The 17,215-nt window shown below is 41.4% G+C and overlaps 1 protein-coding gene across 9 annotated transcripts in view; it reads right to left on the reverse strand.

The window, feature by feature from the left end:
- LOC127567034 (sodium channel protein type 8 subunit alpha-like) overlaps positions 1-17,215 on the reverse strand; it is a 208,713-nt gene that overhangs the window by 77,929 nt on the left and 113,569 nt on the right. For 6 of the 9 annotated variants that reach the window (XM_052009666.1, XM_052009667.1, XM_052009670.1 and 3 more), the window contains one exon: positions 11,493-11,876. In XM_052009666.1, coding sequence (XP_051865626.1) covers positions 11,493-11,876 — 384 coding nt within the window. Of the gene's footprint in view, positions 1-10,360; positions 10,388-11,492; positions 11,877-17,215 lie in introns of those variants that run through there. The other 3 variants (XM_052009671.1, XM_052009675.1, XM_052009674.1) reach the window with 2 other exon arrangements.

Below are 17,215 nucleotides of genomic sequence, written 5' to 3' on the forward strand. Positions count from 1 at the left end.
CGCCTTCATAAGAAGGGCTGAAGGGCTCAAAGCAGTAACTCACTATCACCTTCTCAAGGGCATTTAGGGACAGGCAATAAATGCTGGCCTTGCCAACAAAGCAGAGATCCTGAAAATAAGCAAATAAAACTCACTTTTAATGCCAATATTGATACTGCTATGGACTTTATGGCCTTCAGGTATAATTCACCAGTTCCTAGCAGAACCTACCCAGGCATGTCAAAATATTCACCTTGTGACTTGACTTGAAAGAGTTATGGGTCAGGAAGAAATTCTACCTCTCTGCACTTCTGACAACGAAGCACAGAGCTTTGAAACTTGGGTTGTGTGTATAAAAGGCTCCATGAAATACAAGTGGCTTCTGATGACAACACACTTAAGTGCTCTGGCATTAACTTGCTTTGATTCTGTTTGTACACATTGACAGACATCTTGTACATTTTTCCCACTTTCTGCATTGTTGGTAATTCAAGAAATTAGTTTCACCTTACAGAAGTTCTTGCAGATAAATCTCATGCATTGTACAACAACGAGAGCTGAGTTGCATGCACGTAGCTGCTCTAAATATTAACAGATCACCAATGTATTGGAATGATGTTTTCAGTTTCCTCCTTCAACCATGCATTAGCCATTTTACTTTCAAGAACATAATCTTCTGACGTTGCACATGGCTGCATTGACACAGCTGTACCCTGAAAACTGCCCTCGAAATCCACTCTTTTCAAACTAGTCAAGCTAATTGCAGCTGTATTTAAATAATAGTCATGCCATATTTAACTGCTTACAAGTTTAATTTTCCTAAATTGCTTTGGAATTGCAAGGGTTTGGCACTTGGAAAAACAGCTCATGAGATATTGAAAACTTAATCATTCCTTGGGTAGACGAATGAAGTAGTAAAGCCTCCCATGAAGTTTTGTGCTGCAAAACATCTCACTGATAATCAAATTAATGACAACAGGGACACAGATAATAAAGTTTTAATTAAAGTCACAAATGTACACTTTCCCTGTCCTTTGGAGTTTCAAAACCATAAGATAGAAAAGTCTACATTTAAGAAGATATAACATCGCCTCTACATTGGATAAATCAAACATGCATTAGGCAACTGCGTTGTAGAATACCTCCATTCAATCCACAAGGACCACTCTGAACTTCCAGTCACCTTTCAGTTTTAATTCCTCATTCCACTCCAAATCTGACCTCTCTCTCTTCAACTTACTGCACCGCTCCAACCTCTTCCATCCAGGCACAGTGCAGCTCTCGGGATGCAACATTAAATTCCGCTTGTAACTTTAACTCAGTTTTTCTCTCTAGAGGTGCTGCCTTATCAGCTGAGTATCTCCAGCAGTTTAATTTCAGATTTCCAGAAGCTGCTGTATTGTATATCTAATTTTCTTTCTTCCCTCCCTCTATTAGCCTCATTTGTCCTCCTTTATTTAAAATCAGTGAGGATTAACAAGCATACGTCTCTCTCCCTCTCTCTCGGAAAGCACCGAAAGCAACTGTGTCACCTGGACGACCTTGGTCTCCACTCTACTGCAGATATTCCTTTTATCTCCAGTCCTCCCTTTCTCCGCAACATCAAACACGCTCCTCTTCTCACTTCCCCAGTTCTGGCGGATCATCAACCCGAAACCATTTCTCTCTCCGCAGATGTTGCCTGTCCTGGAACAACAGCTTCATGAAGAGAATTCCCAAGTTATCTGCCAAATCCTGAATCAGGCCTCAATTGAGGATGTTCTGATATTACTCCCATGTACGATATATGTTTAAGTACACCCAATAAAAATTGGTCTTCATTCTACCTTTTTGCTGGGATGAATTCCAGATCTCTCAGCCAATCAGCTTCTAGTGCAGAGACAATACCATATTGATAATGGCAGCTAACTGCTTCACACAGGCAAATCAGTAGTCTGACATATATTCGGGGATGCCTGCTGGCAATTAAAATAGGACAAGTTACATAGTCTATTATTGCCTCATAAGTTGAAAATCAAAATTGCATATGCAAGGACAATACACCCCATACGTTGACAGAAACTTCTAAGTAGTCACGTTGGGTTTCGATGATGAGATTCGGGCCTAATTTGCTATTTTAGCCAGAGCCGGATAACAAAGACTGATTCCCTGCCAGACAAAAAACACATTATTTTAACCTGCACCAAATCTGAACATTGCTCGTTTCGATTTTTTGACACTGGCTTTTATAACATGCTTTAAGATTTCATTCTCAGTCGATGTATGCCAACAACTCTACCAATTGCAGGGGGAAAGGAAGAGGAAAAAGCATCCAATCAGAAATCAAGACATGCTTAATGCTACATCATTAATTGCCATGGTTGCTAAAGTGCTGGAAAAAACATCCAAGGTGGAAATAAGCCTCTCTCCCACCACCCCAATCCCACTGCTCCATATTCTATCAGTTTTCAACCTGTGATGTGCCTCAAGGTAATGGTTTGGAAATTGGATATACGACACAGCCAGACATTTTTTCCCCTTAGGAAATTTCAGGATTAACAGACAAGAATATCCAAGCATACGTTGCCTACTTAGACTTCCAAAATGCCTTTGCCAGTGTATCCACAGTGTATTACTCTATCATAGAGATTGGAGGGGAAATGGTTCCAGATTGGGAATTGGCTACAGTCCTGCAGCTGGAGGCCTGATGGGAATAGCAGTTGCTATTTTACATTTTTTTTTAAATATATAAATGACGAAACTGTAGGAAGAGCCCGTGTTTTTCAATGGCATTAAAGGTTATGCAAAGGATATGGATCTTCTGCAAGATGAGCTAAATGCGAGATCAATAATGTGACAAGGTCCCACATAATCGGTTAATCAAATACATGGGGTCAGTGGAGAATTGGCTGTGTGAATCCAGAACTGGCTTGCCCGTAGAAGACAAAGGGTGACGTTTGAAGGGACTTACTCAGGCTGGAGGCCTGTGAGTAGTGGTGTTCCGCAGGGATCTGTACTGGGACCTCTGCTGTTTGTGATGTATATAAATGACCTGGATGAGTACGTTGATGGATGGGTTAGCAAGTTTGCAGACGATACCAAGATTGGTGGAGTTGTGAATAGTGCAGAAGACCAACGACGGATACAGCGCGACATAGATCAGCTGCAGATGTGGGCAGAGAAATGGCAGAGGGAGTTTAACCCGGATAAATGTGAGGTGCTGCTCCTTGGTAGGACTAATGTCAAGAGGCAGTACACTCTTAAGGGCAAGACCTTTAACAGTGTTGAAGAGCAGAGAGACCTTGGGGTGCAAGTCCATGACTCATCGAAAGTGGCTACAAAGGTAGACAGGGTGGTTAAGGTGGCTTATGGAAAGCTTGCACTTATTAATCAGGGTATTGAGTACAGGAGTCAAGTTATGACGCATCTCTATCGAACTCTGGTTAGGCCGCATTTGGAGTATTGCATGAGATTCTGGTCACCTCACTATAGAAGGATATCGAGGTTTTAGAGAGGGTGCAGAGGAGGTTTACTAGGATGCCGCCTGGATTAGAGGGCATATCAGGAGAGGCTGGACAAACTTGGGTTCTTTTCTCTGGAGCGGCAGAGGCTGAGGGGTGATCTGTTGGAAGTGTATAAAATTATGAGGGACATAGATGGGGTGGACAGAGTGATCCAATACCAGAGGGCATACATTTAAGGTGAGAGGGGGTAGGTTCAGAACAGACGTGAGGGGTACGTTTTTTTTTTACTGAGAGAGTGGTGGATGCCTGGAATGTGTTGCCTGATAGGGGGTGGAAGAAAATTCATTGGGGGCTTTTAAGAGGGGCTCGGATGGGCACATGAAAAAGAGGAAAATAAAGGGATTCTGCAGGTAGTAGGGATTAGCTATGTCAGCACAACACTGTGGACCGAAGGGCCTGTCCTCTGCAGTACTGTTCTATGTTCCAATAAGCTAGACTCTGGAAGTGTCTTTCATCTTACGTAAATGTAGTGTAATGCACCCAGACAGGACCAAGTCTGCTTCCACACTACATTTAGAACTATTTAATTTAACACGAAATTCCCATGATCTTGTCATCATACAAGATCCTCATTAGAATTTGGAATATTGCACTGAGTTTTGGCTCTCTGAGATGCTGGAAAACTTGGAGGCCAAACATAATGCCAGTTTTGAAATACTTATTTCAAGATTGAGGAAACTTTAAAAAGGGTGCGTGCATTTCTTCTGAAGGTCTGTAGACCTGGGGTGATTTGATTACGGTGTCAAGGGCTTCATTATATTCCTTGGTAAGCACTTTTAGCTGGACATTTTGGGAAAAGGCCATACAAACGCAAGCTATGGAACACTACACCTTGGTTAGACTTTATCTGTTCTTTCCCCAGAGGACAGTAATTGGGTAAAATCTTACAAATGAATCTTTATCATCCACTTAGCATATACCTGCATATGCTCTTAGTTCTTATTGTTTTAAAAAATCTTTCCTAATAAGCTAAAGCAAGCTAAATGTGATACCACCTCAGATCATACATGCCAATTTAAATCCATTTGTATAAAACAGTGATGATATCCACAGTGTTGCAATTATTGCCAATTCTATGAGAGATATCTTATTGTGGAGCACTAATACTCGAGTAATACCTGGATTTTAATTGCCTAACAAACCTTTAGGCAAAAAGGAAATACTTTACTTAGACAGGAGCCATTGAAAAGAAGGGATTTATATGAAACTAGAAGTCTCCATCTATGAAACAGCTTTAAATGGAAGTTATTAACTTTAGCCATTGGTTTAAACTTTCAAAGTAAATCAAATTGTAAAATGCAATTCCAAAACATTCAGGAATAAAATCTAATCAGCGACTTTTCTCTGTTAAACAACGTCCATGATAGTTTCTTTTCCCTCGTGACTAAGGCAGTTCAATTATTTCTCTACACATTGACCCTAAACTAGGGTACTGAGAGAAATCCAAATTCATTTTGAGATTCACACCAAACCTCGAAAACCCAATTTCTAACTATAAAGCAAGCAGAAATATGCATGATTTTGCAGCTGGATTGCCACAATATTTCAGATCATATTTACATCTAAATAAGTCAAATTTTAAATACAGCAACTTACAAACCTCAATCATCCAAATTAATCTTTAAGATCCATAACAGTGCAATGAAGGTTTTTTTTAAAAAAATATATTCTGCAGTTGGATTTTTTTTTGCACTTGAACCTCTCAATTGTCTGCCCTACACTCCTGAACTCAGAGTTTGAAGGGCACCAAATGTACTCTAATACTTCACTCAATCATCATTTGACCCCTCAAACAGTCAGCAGCTATTTAACCATGAGAAGCACCACAGTTGATCCAATTTTTGTGTGCGAAAACACTCCATTTCCCAGCAAGATCCAATCGAGAGCAGTAATCAAGGTGACTTTCGTCTCCAACCCACAGGACTGTGAGGTGGAGTGTCCACACATGCTCCAGCTGAGATGAGCTAACTCAGCACAGAACAGAAACGTGACCTCTCATCCCATTTCCTTTCACGCTTCTACTCATGTTCATTTTGTTCAATTATTTCAATAAAATATACATAAAATGTCTCCATTATTCAATTCCCTTCTGTTCTCCTGGTTCTATTTTACCCAGCCAAGTAAAAAAAAAAATCAGGGGCCCCACACCAAGGCTACATCTATATTGCTTCGCTCAACCATCACAAAGGCAACATGCATTTTTTTTTAATATAGCATCATATCAAGTCTTTCAGAAATGGTTCAGAGCACATCATAAACAATGAATTCCCTTTGAAGAGCAGAAACTCTTATGCAGACAAAGGTGACAGCCATTTTGCACAAAGCAGTATCCCACAAATAGCAATGAGATGAAGAAATGTTGCTCAAGACCCTGGATGAACCCCATGCTCTGCTTTATAAAGTACCATGGATTATTAATGCCCTCTGAGTAGTTAGGAATCAATTTAATGTCTTATCCAAAGGACAGAACCAGAGACAATGCAGCACTCCTGTAACCCACTAACATAGCATCCTGGATTACATTTTCAAGTCCTTGGACTTGAACAACTTTGACTTGGTAGGCAAGAGTACTGGAGTATCAACTGAAATATCAGGAAGTGCGGAAGAACAGAATATGTTGGCTAATTTTCCTTTCACTGCAATAAAATGGAGGAATCATCAAGCCTCTTGCTTGGGGTGAAGGGATTACAAAGTAAAATTTGAGGTTCTTACGATATACCAATATACCTGTGGCACAAGGACTTTACCCCTCTGATACTCCACAGAATGATTTTGGCCAGACAAGATAGGTAGGGCAAGCACTTTTCCATGGGGGAAGAGGGAGAAAGGACACACTGAAGCACACCCAGATTTGCTCTCTCACAACCGGTTACAGCAGATATTGGCAGAGGGCTAGATGCCTCCTTTCTAGAAGGGGAAATGGTGTCTGGGACCAGAGAACAGAAAGCTAAGTGAAACGTGAAGAATTTAAAACAACAAAAAACACATTACAACAGCCAACTTGACACGGTGTGCATTCACGAGAACAAATTCATGCATAATATGACAAAACTCGAGACTTAAAAAACATTATGATAGATTACCTTTTTGGTCAGAGCTACGAAAATATCTTCACTGATACAAGTTGAATCCAAAAGTGTTTGTATAACAAACATTGGAATAGGGAGACTGTATTAAGTATTTTTTTTAAAAATGGGCCAGTTACTTTCAACTAGCCAGAAACTTTATAACAATTAGGCAGTTTTGGCAGAGATAGATAAATAAGCTGAGAGAAACCTCATCTCACAATGAAAATACCATGCCGCACCTGGTTACAAATCTTTTGCAGCTTAATTGTTATCATGAATTTTATGTACTTTTTTACAATATTTCAAAATATTTTATAAGGCTTGTTAAAGAAAGGCATTTTGGCCAGTGAATTCCTCAGAGCTATTTCCACTCAGTTAGGGTTTTTTGACACATTTTGGGTAAAGTAACACCATTTATCTACATAAATGTGTCTCTCCCACACTTTCAGTGGAGAGGTAATATCCCGGAGGAATTTTTTTTTTCAGGCCATATTCCCAATTAAAAGGGGAATCCTTAATTCTGGGGAATTAAACACTTTTGGTGCTCTGTATCAGTATGGAACATTCAGGTCAGACAACAGCAAGGTTACATGGAAAGTAAAGCTCCCTCCGAGCTGTCTACAACCTCAGGAGAGCACCCCCACCATGCAAGGCATTGTTACTATTTTACATCCTAGCCATTGAGTGACTTCTGAAATTATCAGTTTAACACCAAATCGGGGTATAGACTTGCAGCTAATAGAAACAGAATCAACTTACTTAATGCCTTGACAGCAAGGAAAGGGAGAAAAGGGAAAAAAAGAACTAAAGGGCTTATCAGTGTAGGCGGGATTCAAAGGTCTGAAGTTTCAGGTCTGAAGTTTTTTTTTGTTGTGCTATCCACTCCACAAAAGTATAATTCTCCCCGCCCCATTTCAACTTGAATGATTAGACGGCAATAATTTTCCTTTATATAATTTGGTGAAAACTTGCAAATCAAATTCTTGAAAGAGTTAATGTACAAATTGCAATCTTTGGTATTTTGCAATAAGTGCACCAAATATTTTAAACCGTATTGGTTGACCTTTCTTTTATAAATGTATGCCGCGTCTATACTTCCAGTCACTAGAGAGCAACATCTTTGCACCAGGTTCCTGAGTTTAGATTACTAAATTCAGGTCATGTTTTTCAGCTCAGACCCATGTTTTTATCAGCTAAGTGAGAAGGGAGCAGGCTTTAGCAATGTAAACATGTGGAGCTGACATTTGGATTCTGGTCTCCCATGATCCAAACTGCAAAAGCACCAAGGGCCTTCAATTTTCCTGAACTGAGTCGCATCATTGGAGCCGCTTACAATTCATTTATAGCTCTTTTACATGACATAACATGCTTTATGTCAATGGGAACAGTTCCTGCTTTGCATCAATTGAAATGGTGCGAATTCAAGGGGGAAAGTCATCCAAGATGAGACCATTTGAAGCAGGCAGAAACTTCTCAGGCTTGGATCCCAACTGCTGTAAACAACCACCAGTGCAAGCAGATCCTTAAATGATCCCAGAGGATCATTAAATTTTTTTTTAAAAAGTTACTTATTTTTGATGACTGCCCTTTTGCCTTTCATTAACACTAAACTGGATTTAGCACTTGGGTGCCAGTAGGGATACACAGAGCTTCATTTCCTGTGTTCAGAACTGGCAAGGTCCTGTGTCACTCTGAAGGCCAATACCTGGAGCACAAACATGTACTTCAGTCTGGCTAGAATACTAAAGAAAATGATTTAACTGAATAATCGGCTCGTTTACCAGCGAGTGTTCAAGCCCTGCTCTTTAAATTATGCTGAGAGCTACTAGAATATAAATGCATGTATGCATTTTCCTAAATTCCAAACTAAAGACAATTTAAAAGCAATAATTAACATCTCTGCTAAAGTAACAGAGGTAGAAACTGAAGGTGAACATTTGTGTAATGGCATCCAACAGCATAATTTTAAGGAGGCTTAATCTTTCAATTGATCAGCATAGAAATGTTTAAATGAAATGGACTAATTAGATGTCTGCAACAGTGTTCTAGTTCTGGGGCTTTACAATCCTTGCTTCAGAGAGATCTGGTCTACATATTGTGCAAAGCCAACATTCATCAGAACAATTTAAGCTCAAGCATTATGCCAAATGTAATTAAAGAGACAGTATCCTTCATCACATCTGTTGGTTAAAATTTTCATGTGCTTTACTTAATAGAGAGAAGCTCAAACTGAGCAATACTAGCCCATAAAAATAAAAGATGATTAGTGTTATTTTGCATTTCTGCTTTGTTGTTGCAAAAAATATATTTGTTTATACCGTGAGTGCTGATGACATAGTGCTTGGACACAACAGTCTAAGGGAGCTGCATTAATTAACCCACAAGCAGAATGCCTTTAACATTTGGATGGAAGGCTAGAAGTAGCTTGCATGACTTAATCACTCCATCAGTACAGGTTAACAATGATGTTAATTCAGCTACTGCTCACTACTGAGTTTGGCAACCCCCTTGCATCAGTTTCCTCTCACAACAAACAGCAAACATGATACCTTCAGAGCTGTTTTGTTTTAAAAGAGAGAATAGTGCTTTGCGTCAATCACAGCCCATGACACCATTAGTGTTTTCAAAAGTAAAACGTTTCAAATACATATTTGCAAAAGATAAAATTGCTGAAAAGTGAAAGGTCTATGCCAAAAAGCATTTGGATTTTTTAAACACTTGTTTACCAAGCAATGCCATGATTCACGTCAAAGAATCAAAGGGTATGCCAAACCGCTTTGTGAAGGCAGTGAGCTTTTTGAAAATTTACAACTCAGATTTTCTGTATTTTAAAGCAAAAGAGTTACTTAGGAGTAAGCTGTTTCCAGTTAACTTATGACTACTGTTCCTTAAAAAAAACTTCCACAATTTCAAGGATTGAGCTAAATACCAGAGTGGCCCTAATAATATTATAAAACCTAACCTAATAGTTGCCAGTATTATTGGTTTCCCCCCCAGAAATAGAAAATATTTTTGGAATTCTTCAGGAATTACTATTTTGGGGACACACAAGTGACCTGTGTCAATATAGCCAAATTTTAAATGTCAACACTCAATGTCTTTGGAAACAGATAAAGGAAACCCAATACTTACTTTATAAATGCCCTTGAAAGATTGCCCCTTGCTTCAAGGTTAAACAGTGGTGTCTAAGGTAAATGGTACTACAGCCCCATAAATTTTTTGCACCCTGCCCATTCTCTCCTGTACCTAGAACTACAAAATCACAAACAGTTTAAGAACTGCACACGTCCAAAATTGAAGAACTATTTTCAGTGCAACGTTAATGAGGTATAAAACTACTTCCAATGTAGAACGCAAGGTTAATGACATCAACTATAACACTAAAAGTTGGCCTTTTGAAACAGGTCAGGTGTCTTCCCGATGAAATATGGCCTACAACGGACAGATGAAAAGGATACTGTCTGTTTAAATTGCTCATTAATGCAAAACTGCTAGCTTTATCTATGCTTAAATCATCTCACATGCTCCATGCTTCAGATTTTAAGCGTTAGTGAGGCTATGCTGGCATGCTAGTTCTACAGATATAGACCTGAAGAAGGTATGTGTTCATTAGATGAGGGAGATAAAGTGGGGAGTTCAATGCTGGTTGCATGATTCCAGAAAATGCCTTAGAATATAATCGATACCAATCCTGAATGTGTCCCTTTTCCACCCAAATAATTTGGGATGCATTTTTGATTATTTCCTTGATTCCCTGATTATAATTATGTCAAAAGGCAAAAGAAAGAAAGAACAGGCACTACAACTGACCTCAGTTTTGCAAAATTAGTTAGCTTGTGCTCCTGGTCAGAAGCCTTGTTCAGTGGGTTTGTGCTTAGAGGTAGGGCTTTAACACCAAAACATCTTTCCCAAGAATATCAAATCAATTAATTCATCCTTCACTGATTTTCTTCACAGATCCAGTGTGTAAATGTCATTTGTTTCTCATTGTACGAGGGCAGCTTTTTCCCTTTGCATTCATTCCCGACTTGTCCATGAGGAAGTATGCGAGCTGTCTAGCCTTTATAATACAACATTAAGGGAGAGTTAGTCCATGAAACTCCATACCGTAGAGTCACACAGCAGGGAAGTAGGCCCTTCAGCCCAACTGGTCCCTGCTGACCAAGATTCCTATCTAAGCTGGTCCTATCTGCCCGCATTTGGCCCATATCCCTCTAAACCTTTCCTATCCATGTACCTGTCCAAGTGCCTTTTCACTGCTTGTTAATGTAGCTGCCTCAACCACTTCCTCTGGCAGCTCGTTCCATATACCCACCACCCTCTACGTAAAAAAGTTGCCCCATAGGTCTCTTTTAAACCTTTCCCCTCTCAGCCAAAACCTATTCCCCCAACTTTTAGACTCCCCTACCCTGGGAGGGGGAGGGTGGGGAAGACTGTGTGCATTCACCCTATCTATGCCCCTCATGATTTTTTACACCTCTATAAGGTCACCCCTCAGTCTCCTACACTCCAAGGAATGAAGTCCTAGCCTGCCCAACCTCTCTCCATAACCCAGGCTGTCAATTTCTGACATTTCTATTCAAAATACCATTTCTATTCAAAACAAAAGCCTCCAATGTTCTTTAGCATTTATAAAAATAAATTAGACAGCGGGTGAATGATTGGTAAAAGAAATTTCCTTTGGGTGGAAAAGGGTTCAGTTTTTCCACAGAGATTATTCATCCTAGGTCATTTTCACAAAGGGATGTCGTTACAGGTTCCCAATTAAGCACGTTCGCTTGTAGGTTACAATTTGGAACTGAGGAGAAGCGGATGTAGGTTCTGTCGCACAAACCAATTTCCATTCCTAAATGGCATCCTGTCAGGAAGGGCGGCATACATAAATGCGGAGAGGTTAGATAGACCGCCATGCCTAAACTGATCTACTCATTGACTTCCTTACACTGTCATCAGTAGCTGCCTTATCTATTATCACCTCAGGCAGTAGTCGTCCACCAGGCAGAGTAGCTCCCGGGCCACCGATAAGTGAGACCACACCATTGCAGTCTACTGTGCTGTTCCTTTTCACATTGACTGGGAGTGCTGGAAACATTTTGGACGACTTGCTGGGTTGACTGTAGCCACCGTAACTGTTCCGCCTGTTGGGCTCCTTGTTTGGAACAAACAAGGAGTTCTTGCGATTGCCATCCGTCTCTTCCACAGTGCTGTGTTCGTCATCAGCAAATTCAGTTTCCGAGCTGGGTTCTTTCCGATCTCTAATACTGAAAATGCTGCTTTTGCTGTCAAATCTGGTTAGGTTTGGGGATCCCAAGATGCTCAGCTGAGACTGCAGGAAGGAAACAAAAAACAGATCACAACAATCAGTCCAGAAATGTTGACTTAAAAACATCAGTTACACTTGAGATGAAATGTTTGCTCATCTGGGAGAGGGATCAGAGGAAACAGAAATCAATTCTTTCTTTCTCGAGAACATTTAGAAGGCCTCTACATTGAGTTTTCCCACTCTTCTATCAAAAATACTGTAGGAATAATTCCACTAGCACTTTTTAACCATTCAGTGACCATTAAGTCAATTATTCAAGTGATGGTTGGTACGAAGGAGTTTGATCATCACATGTGGGGCTGATCCTGTTCCTACCTGATGACCTTGAGCACTCCCTTTCCAGCAAAGGTCACAAAACCACGAGATGAAACGAGGCCTTGGACTGACTTTGCTCCCTGACTCATGGGTACGGAGGCTAATTGCGGTCCTCCTTACTATCATCAGTGCGAGATGGAAATTAAACATTCGAACATCAAAGTTCCCCATCATCCGGGCCGTGCCATCTTCTCTCAGTTCCCATCGGGCAGGAGGTACAGAAGCCTTAAGTCCCACACCACCAGGTTCAAGAACAGCTACTTCCCTTCAACAGTTCTGTTCTTGAACTAACCTGCACGACCCTAATCACTACCTCAGTACAGCAACACTATGAGCACTTTGCACTACAATGGACTTCTTTTTATGTCGTCGTAATTGTGTACTTTCTTGTATAATGTGTTTTTCTGGTGAATGTTGTGTCTCTGATGCTCTGTGCCTGTGATGCTGCTGTAAGTTTTTCATTGCACCTGTGCACACATGGACTTGTGCATGTTGTAATAAACTCAACTTTGATATTCTGTGTGGCCATGACTGATGCACAATGAAATGGCCAACTGACTCATATCCCAGTTCCAAACAAAATATGGTCACTCCTGTATTCTCTCCTCTTTTGGAATCGCAGCAAGAGGGCAGGCAGAAGAGAAGTCAAATTAATTACTTTTAACCAGCGAACCACCAATTTTCCAATCTCTCAGGCTGATGATGTCACTTGATGGTTGAGAGCAACATTCACAGAACAGTATTGAAAGGGCCTGGGATATCATTGGCAAGTTTTACAGAAAAATCCAATTATTTAAAGGTTGCAGTAAAATACCAACTTCCACATATTCACTGATAAAATAACTGTGGTATTAACATTTAGCAACACCATTATCTGGACTAAAAGACTGGAAATCAAGCTTTATTAATGTAGGAACATGATGCATGAATAGGAACAAAGCAACAGGTACAAGTACATTTAAAAACTGGTCAACTCCTTTGTGAAAATAATTGGATTTCATATATTTGCATTCAGAATTTGTATGATAATCTATCCACAGAATTTCAAGGCCAAATTGCCTATTACATTCAATTTATTTGAGTCACCAAAAGTTTTTATTTAAATTAACTTTTCCATTAATAGATCACAAGTAGTTTCCCAGATTTGTAGTGAGGAATGGAAAATTAGACAAAAATATAAATGTACAATATTAAATTTGTACATTCATAAGCACATATTTCATGCTTTTTAGGTTTTGCCTCACAATGCAATGATTTCCCAGCCAAGGTAAAGGTGGAACCTGTCCCAAGTTTCAGATAATCCCAGAGATTATGTTTGATTATGGGCAAAAAACCTGAGAAATCACATGACCTCTGCTCATTTGCTCCTTCGGTAGTTCAGCCAGAATTGCAAAGTCATTGTACCGTGGCATGTGACACGGAACTGTACTGTGACACTGCACTAGAACACACACTCCATCAATGGACAGCACTGTCAAGGAGTCCAAATTGATGACTGAAACAGAAATACAACTTATATGCAGTCACTTCTCATGGACAAAGACTGCAGACAGTTGCGGACACAGCCTAGTCCATCATGCAAACCAACCTCCCCTCCGTTGACTCTGTCTACACTTCCCGCTGCCTTGGTAAAGCAGACAGCAGAATCAAGGTCCCCTCCCACCCCGGACATTCTCTCTTCTCCCCCCCCCCCCCCCCCCCCCTCCCATCGGGCAGAAGATGTAAAAGCTTGAGAACATGTACCACCAGGCTTCTATCCCACTGTTATCAGACTCTTGAATGGACCTCTCATACAATAAAGAACTCGATCTCTCAACCTACCTCGTTGTGGCCCTTGCACCTTATTGTCTGCCTGCACTTTCTCTGTAACTGTAACACTATACTCTGCATTCTGTTTTCCTTTTTACTACCTCGATGTACTTATGCATAAAGTGATCTGTTTGCATGCCACCCAGACAAAAGCTTTTCACTGTATCTCAGTACAAGTGACAATAATAAACCAATAAACAAATCAGTGAAAGATCAGAGTAAGTGCAGTGGTAAAATATGTTACTTGGAAATGAAATGACTTGTTCGTGCAAGCTCTTATCTACTTAAGCATTTCAGAATGCAAGTATATTGCTCAGTTACATGTAGAGAAAGGCAGTGCATATGTTGGCGATATTTTTTTTACTGTAGCGTCAGTAATAAATTGCACAGAAAAAATTACTGTGAACTTCTTGGCCTTGAACATCTCTCATTAAGAAAATTACAATCAACTCAAGGAACCAACCCTGGTTCAAATGGAGGAGTGTCAAAGGTATGTACAGCAGGCTCTAAAAATGAAACTGAAGCTATGACGAAGGATTACATGTGTGCTAAACAGCTGATACAGATTGTTAATAGATAGAGCTAAACGATCTTTACAGATCAAATCAACACACAAAATGCTGGAGGAACCCAGCAGGTCAGGCAGCATCTATGGAGGGAACTGGACAGTGAACGCTTCGGGTCGAGACCCTTCATCTGGACTGAGAGTGGAGGGGAGATGGTCAGTGTAAAGAGGTGAGGGGGAGGGTTGGGGCAAGAGCTGGGAGGTGATGGGTGGATCCAGGTGAGGAGGGGTGACGGGCAGATGGAGGAGGGGAGTGGAGACAGTGACAGAGGCTGGGAGGTGAGAGGTGGAGGTGACAGAGGGCTGCAGATGGTGGGATCTGACAGGAGGGGAAGGTGGGGCATGGAACCAAATAAGGGAGGTGGGGAGGGCAGGTGGGAACAGTGGGGGGGGAGGGGACCCAGTGGGAGGGGTGTGTGGGTGGTGGAGGGGGAAGAGACAGGGTGGTGGGGGGTGGGGTGGGTGTTGGAGGAACCGGGGAGATCAGGAGGAGAGAGAAGAGGGGGAGCAGGTTACCTGAAAATGGAGAATTCAACATTCATACCATCGGGTTGTAGACTGCCCGGGGGAATATGAGGGGCTGTTCCTCCAGCCTGGCAGTGGAGGAGGCTGAGGACAGACAAGTTGGTGTGGGAATGGGGAGGGGAATTAAAATGGCTGCAACTGGGAGCTCCAGACTTTCAAATCAAAGGTCTGCAGTAATGCTCCATCCAGTCATGAATGGCTGTGGACAATTCAATGACGTGGACATGCCCATCCTCAATGACGAGGGAGCCCAGCAGCTGCATTTGTAACATTGAAGGGATTCTCCAGATCTAGTCACACCTCCAGTCAAGCTGCTCTGGTAGAGCTACAACAATGGTATTTACCTCCCATATTGAAAAGTTATGCAATTATACCTTGTATACAAATCCAACCTGGGTATCATCCACATCTGCCTATTCCCAATGGCAAGTCAAGTGATCAAAAGTGCAGTATGAGGGTCAGTGTACCCACTGTTACAAGTCTATTGAATGATTCCCTAGTACAATAAAATGGACTCTTGACCTCACAATCTACCTCGTTATGGCTTTGCACTTTATCGTCTGCCTGCACGGCACTTTCTCTGTAGCTGTAACACTTTATTCTACATTCCGTTATTGTTTTCCCCCTTGTACTACCTCGATACACTGATGTGATGAAATCTGTACGGATGGCATGCAAAAAAAGTTTTTCACTGTACCTCAGTACATGTGACAATAATAAACCAATTTAAGAGCTACTTAAGCCAATTCACCAATTTAAGAACCTTGGTGTATGATTTTCAATACATTGTTGTATTGGCCACTGCTTTTTTCCTGTTAGGTCTACCTTGGTTACACTTCTTATAAAGCAGCAGCACTGAAGAGCATTGAGAACAAGTTCTAGATGTTGTCGCCTGAGGGAGCAGCAGGGAAGTAATCGAGTCTGATGTTAATAAAGAACAGGGCTCTCTGTGTAATGCAGTGATGAAGGCAGAGAGTGGACGTGACAGTTACGTTGGTGAGCTTGAGGGATAAGAGTAGTCTTGGCCATTTGCTCTGAATGAGAAAATAACATCCGAGGTCTCAAGGAGGCCACAGGACAGAAAAATACAGTCATAAAGCAAAAGAGAAAGGGTATTTATTGCTGGTGATTAGACTGGAGACATGGGAAAGTCTACCAGTGCCAGGAATCAGAGACAAGGTCTTTTACAAGGACATCGTAAAGATCTTGAACAGACATCTTAAGCCAGCACCTTCAGAGATTTACGAGTCGCAGGTTTGATGCGTGGAAGCAGACATCAAAGAATATGGTTGGTGACTGTGGTTCGGCTAAAGATCCTGGCAAAATGAAAGGTGCCATTTTCCCACAATTTTGGGTTGAAAAGGAGGGATTTGACGTGCAGGCTGGCAAATAGAACTTTTGCTGAACTATTTGACCCACTGGACCTAACATTCAAGGGACAGTGCACAACAGCCACCATTACAGAGAGGACAACTCAAAAATGTGGAACAGATTCTCTCAGAGCTTGACTCCAACGTGCAAGTAGGAATGCGCCTACAGAAATGGTGACTGTAACGTGGGCACCTTCGTCACGACCGAGGAAGCTGCAGGATGACTTAAACTGGCTTCCGCCCTCTTCCTTTCCAGTCCTGATGAAGGGTCTCGGCCCGAGACGTCGACTATTTCCCTCCATAGATGCCGCCTGACCCGCTGAGTTCCTCCAGCATTTCGCGCGTGTCGATGCAGATGAGTTAAACCTGTCGTCCAAAAGGCGGAAGGTGGCACTTCACGTGAAAAGCGGCAGGCCTTTCCATTAGTGTTATGGGAGCTGCCCAGCTTCAGAATGCCCATTTAAAATGAGTTGGTGTTCCAAGTGTGACAGGGTAGGGTAGGGTAGGGTAGGGTTTGGGGTGCACGTCCCTGAAGAAAGTGCCGGCAAAAACAATAGCCCTTGTTGGTCTCAGTGAAAGGAGAACGCAAACATGGAACAGTCCCACCAGAACTGAAAAATCAATGGCAAAACCGACAGCAGAATTGCAGAATGCAGAGGTCAAAATTGGAATATCGAAAGCATTTACTGCACAGCCGCTGAGGATGATAAAGTTCGTACATTTAACACTACCTTACTGATTGCATTCTTATTGCTGTT

Source organism: Pristis pectinata, chromosome X (genome assembly GCF_009764475.1).
Source record: "Pristis pectinata isolate sPriPec2 chromosome X, sPriPec2.1.pri, whole genome shotgun sequence".
Lineage (NCBI taxonomy): Eukaryota > Metazoa > Chordata > Chondrichthyes > Rhinopristiformes > Pristidae > Pristis > Pristis pectinata.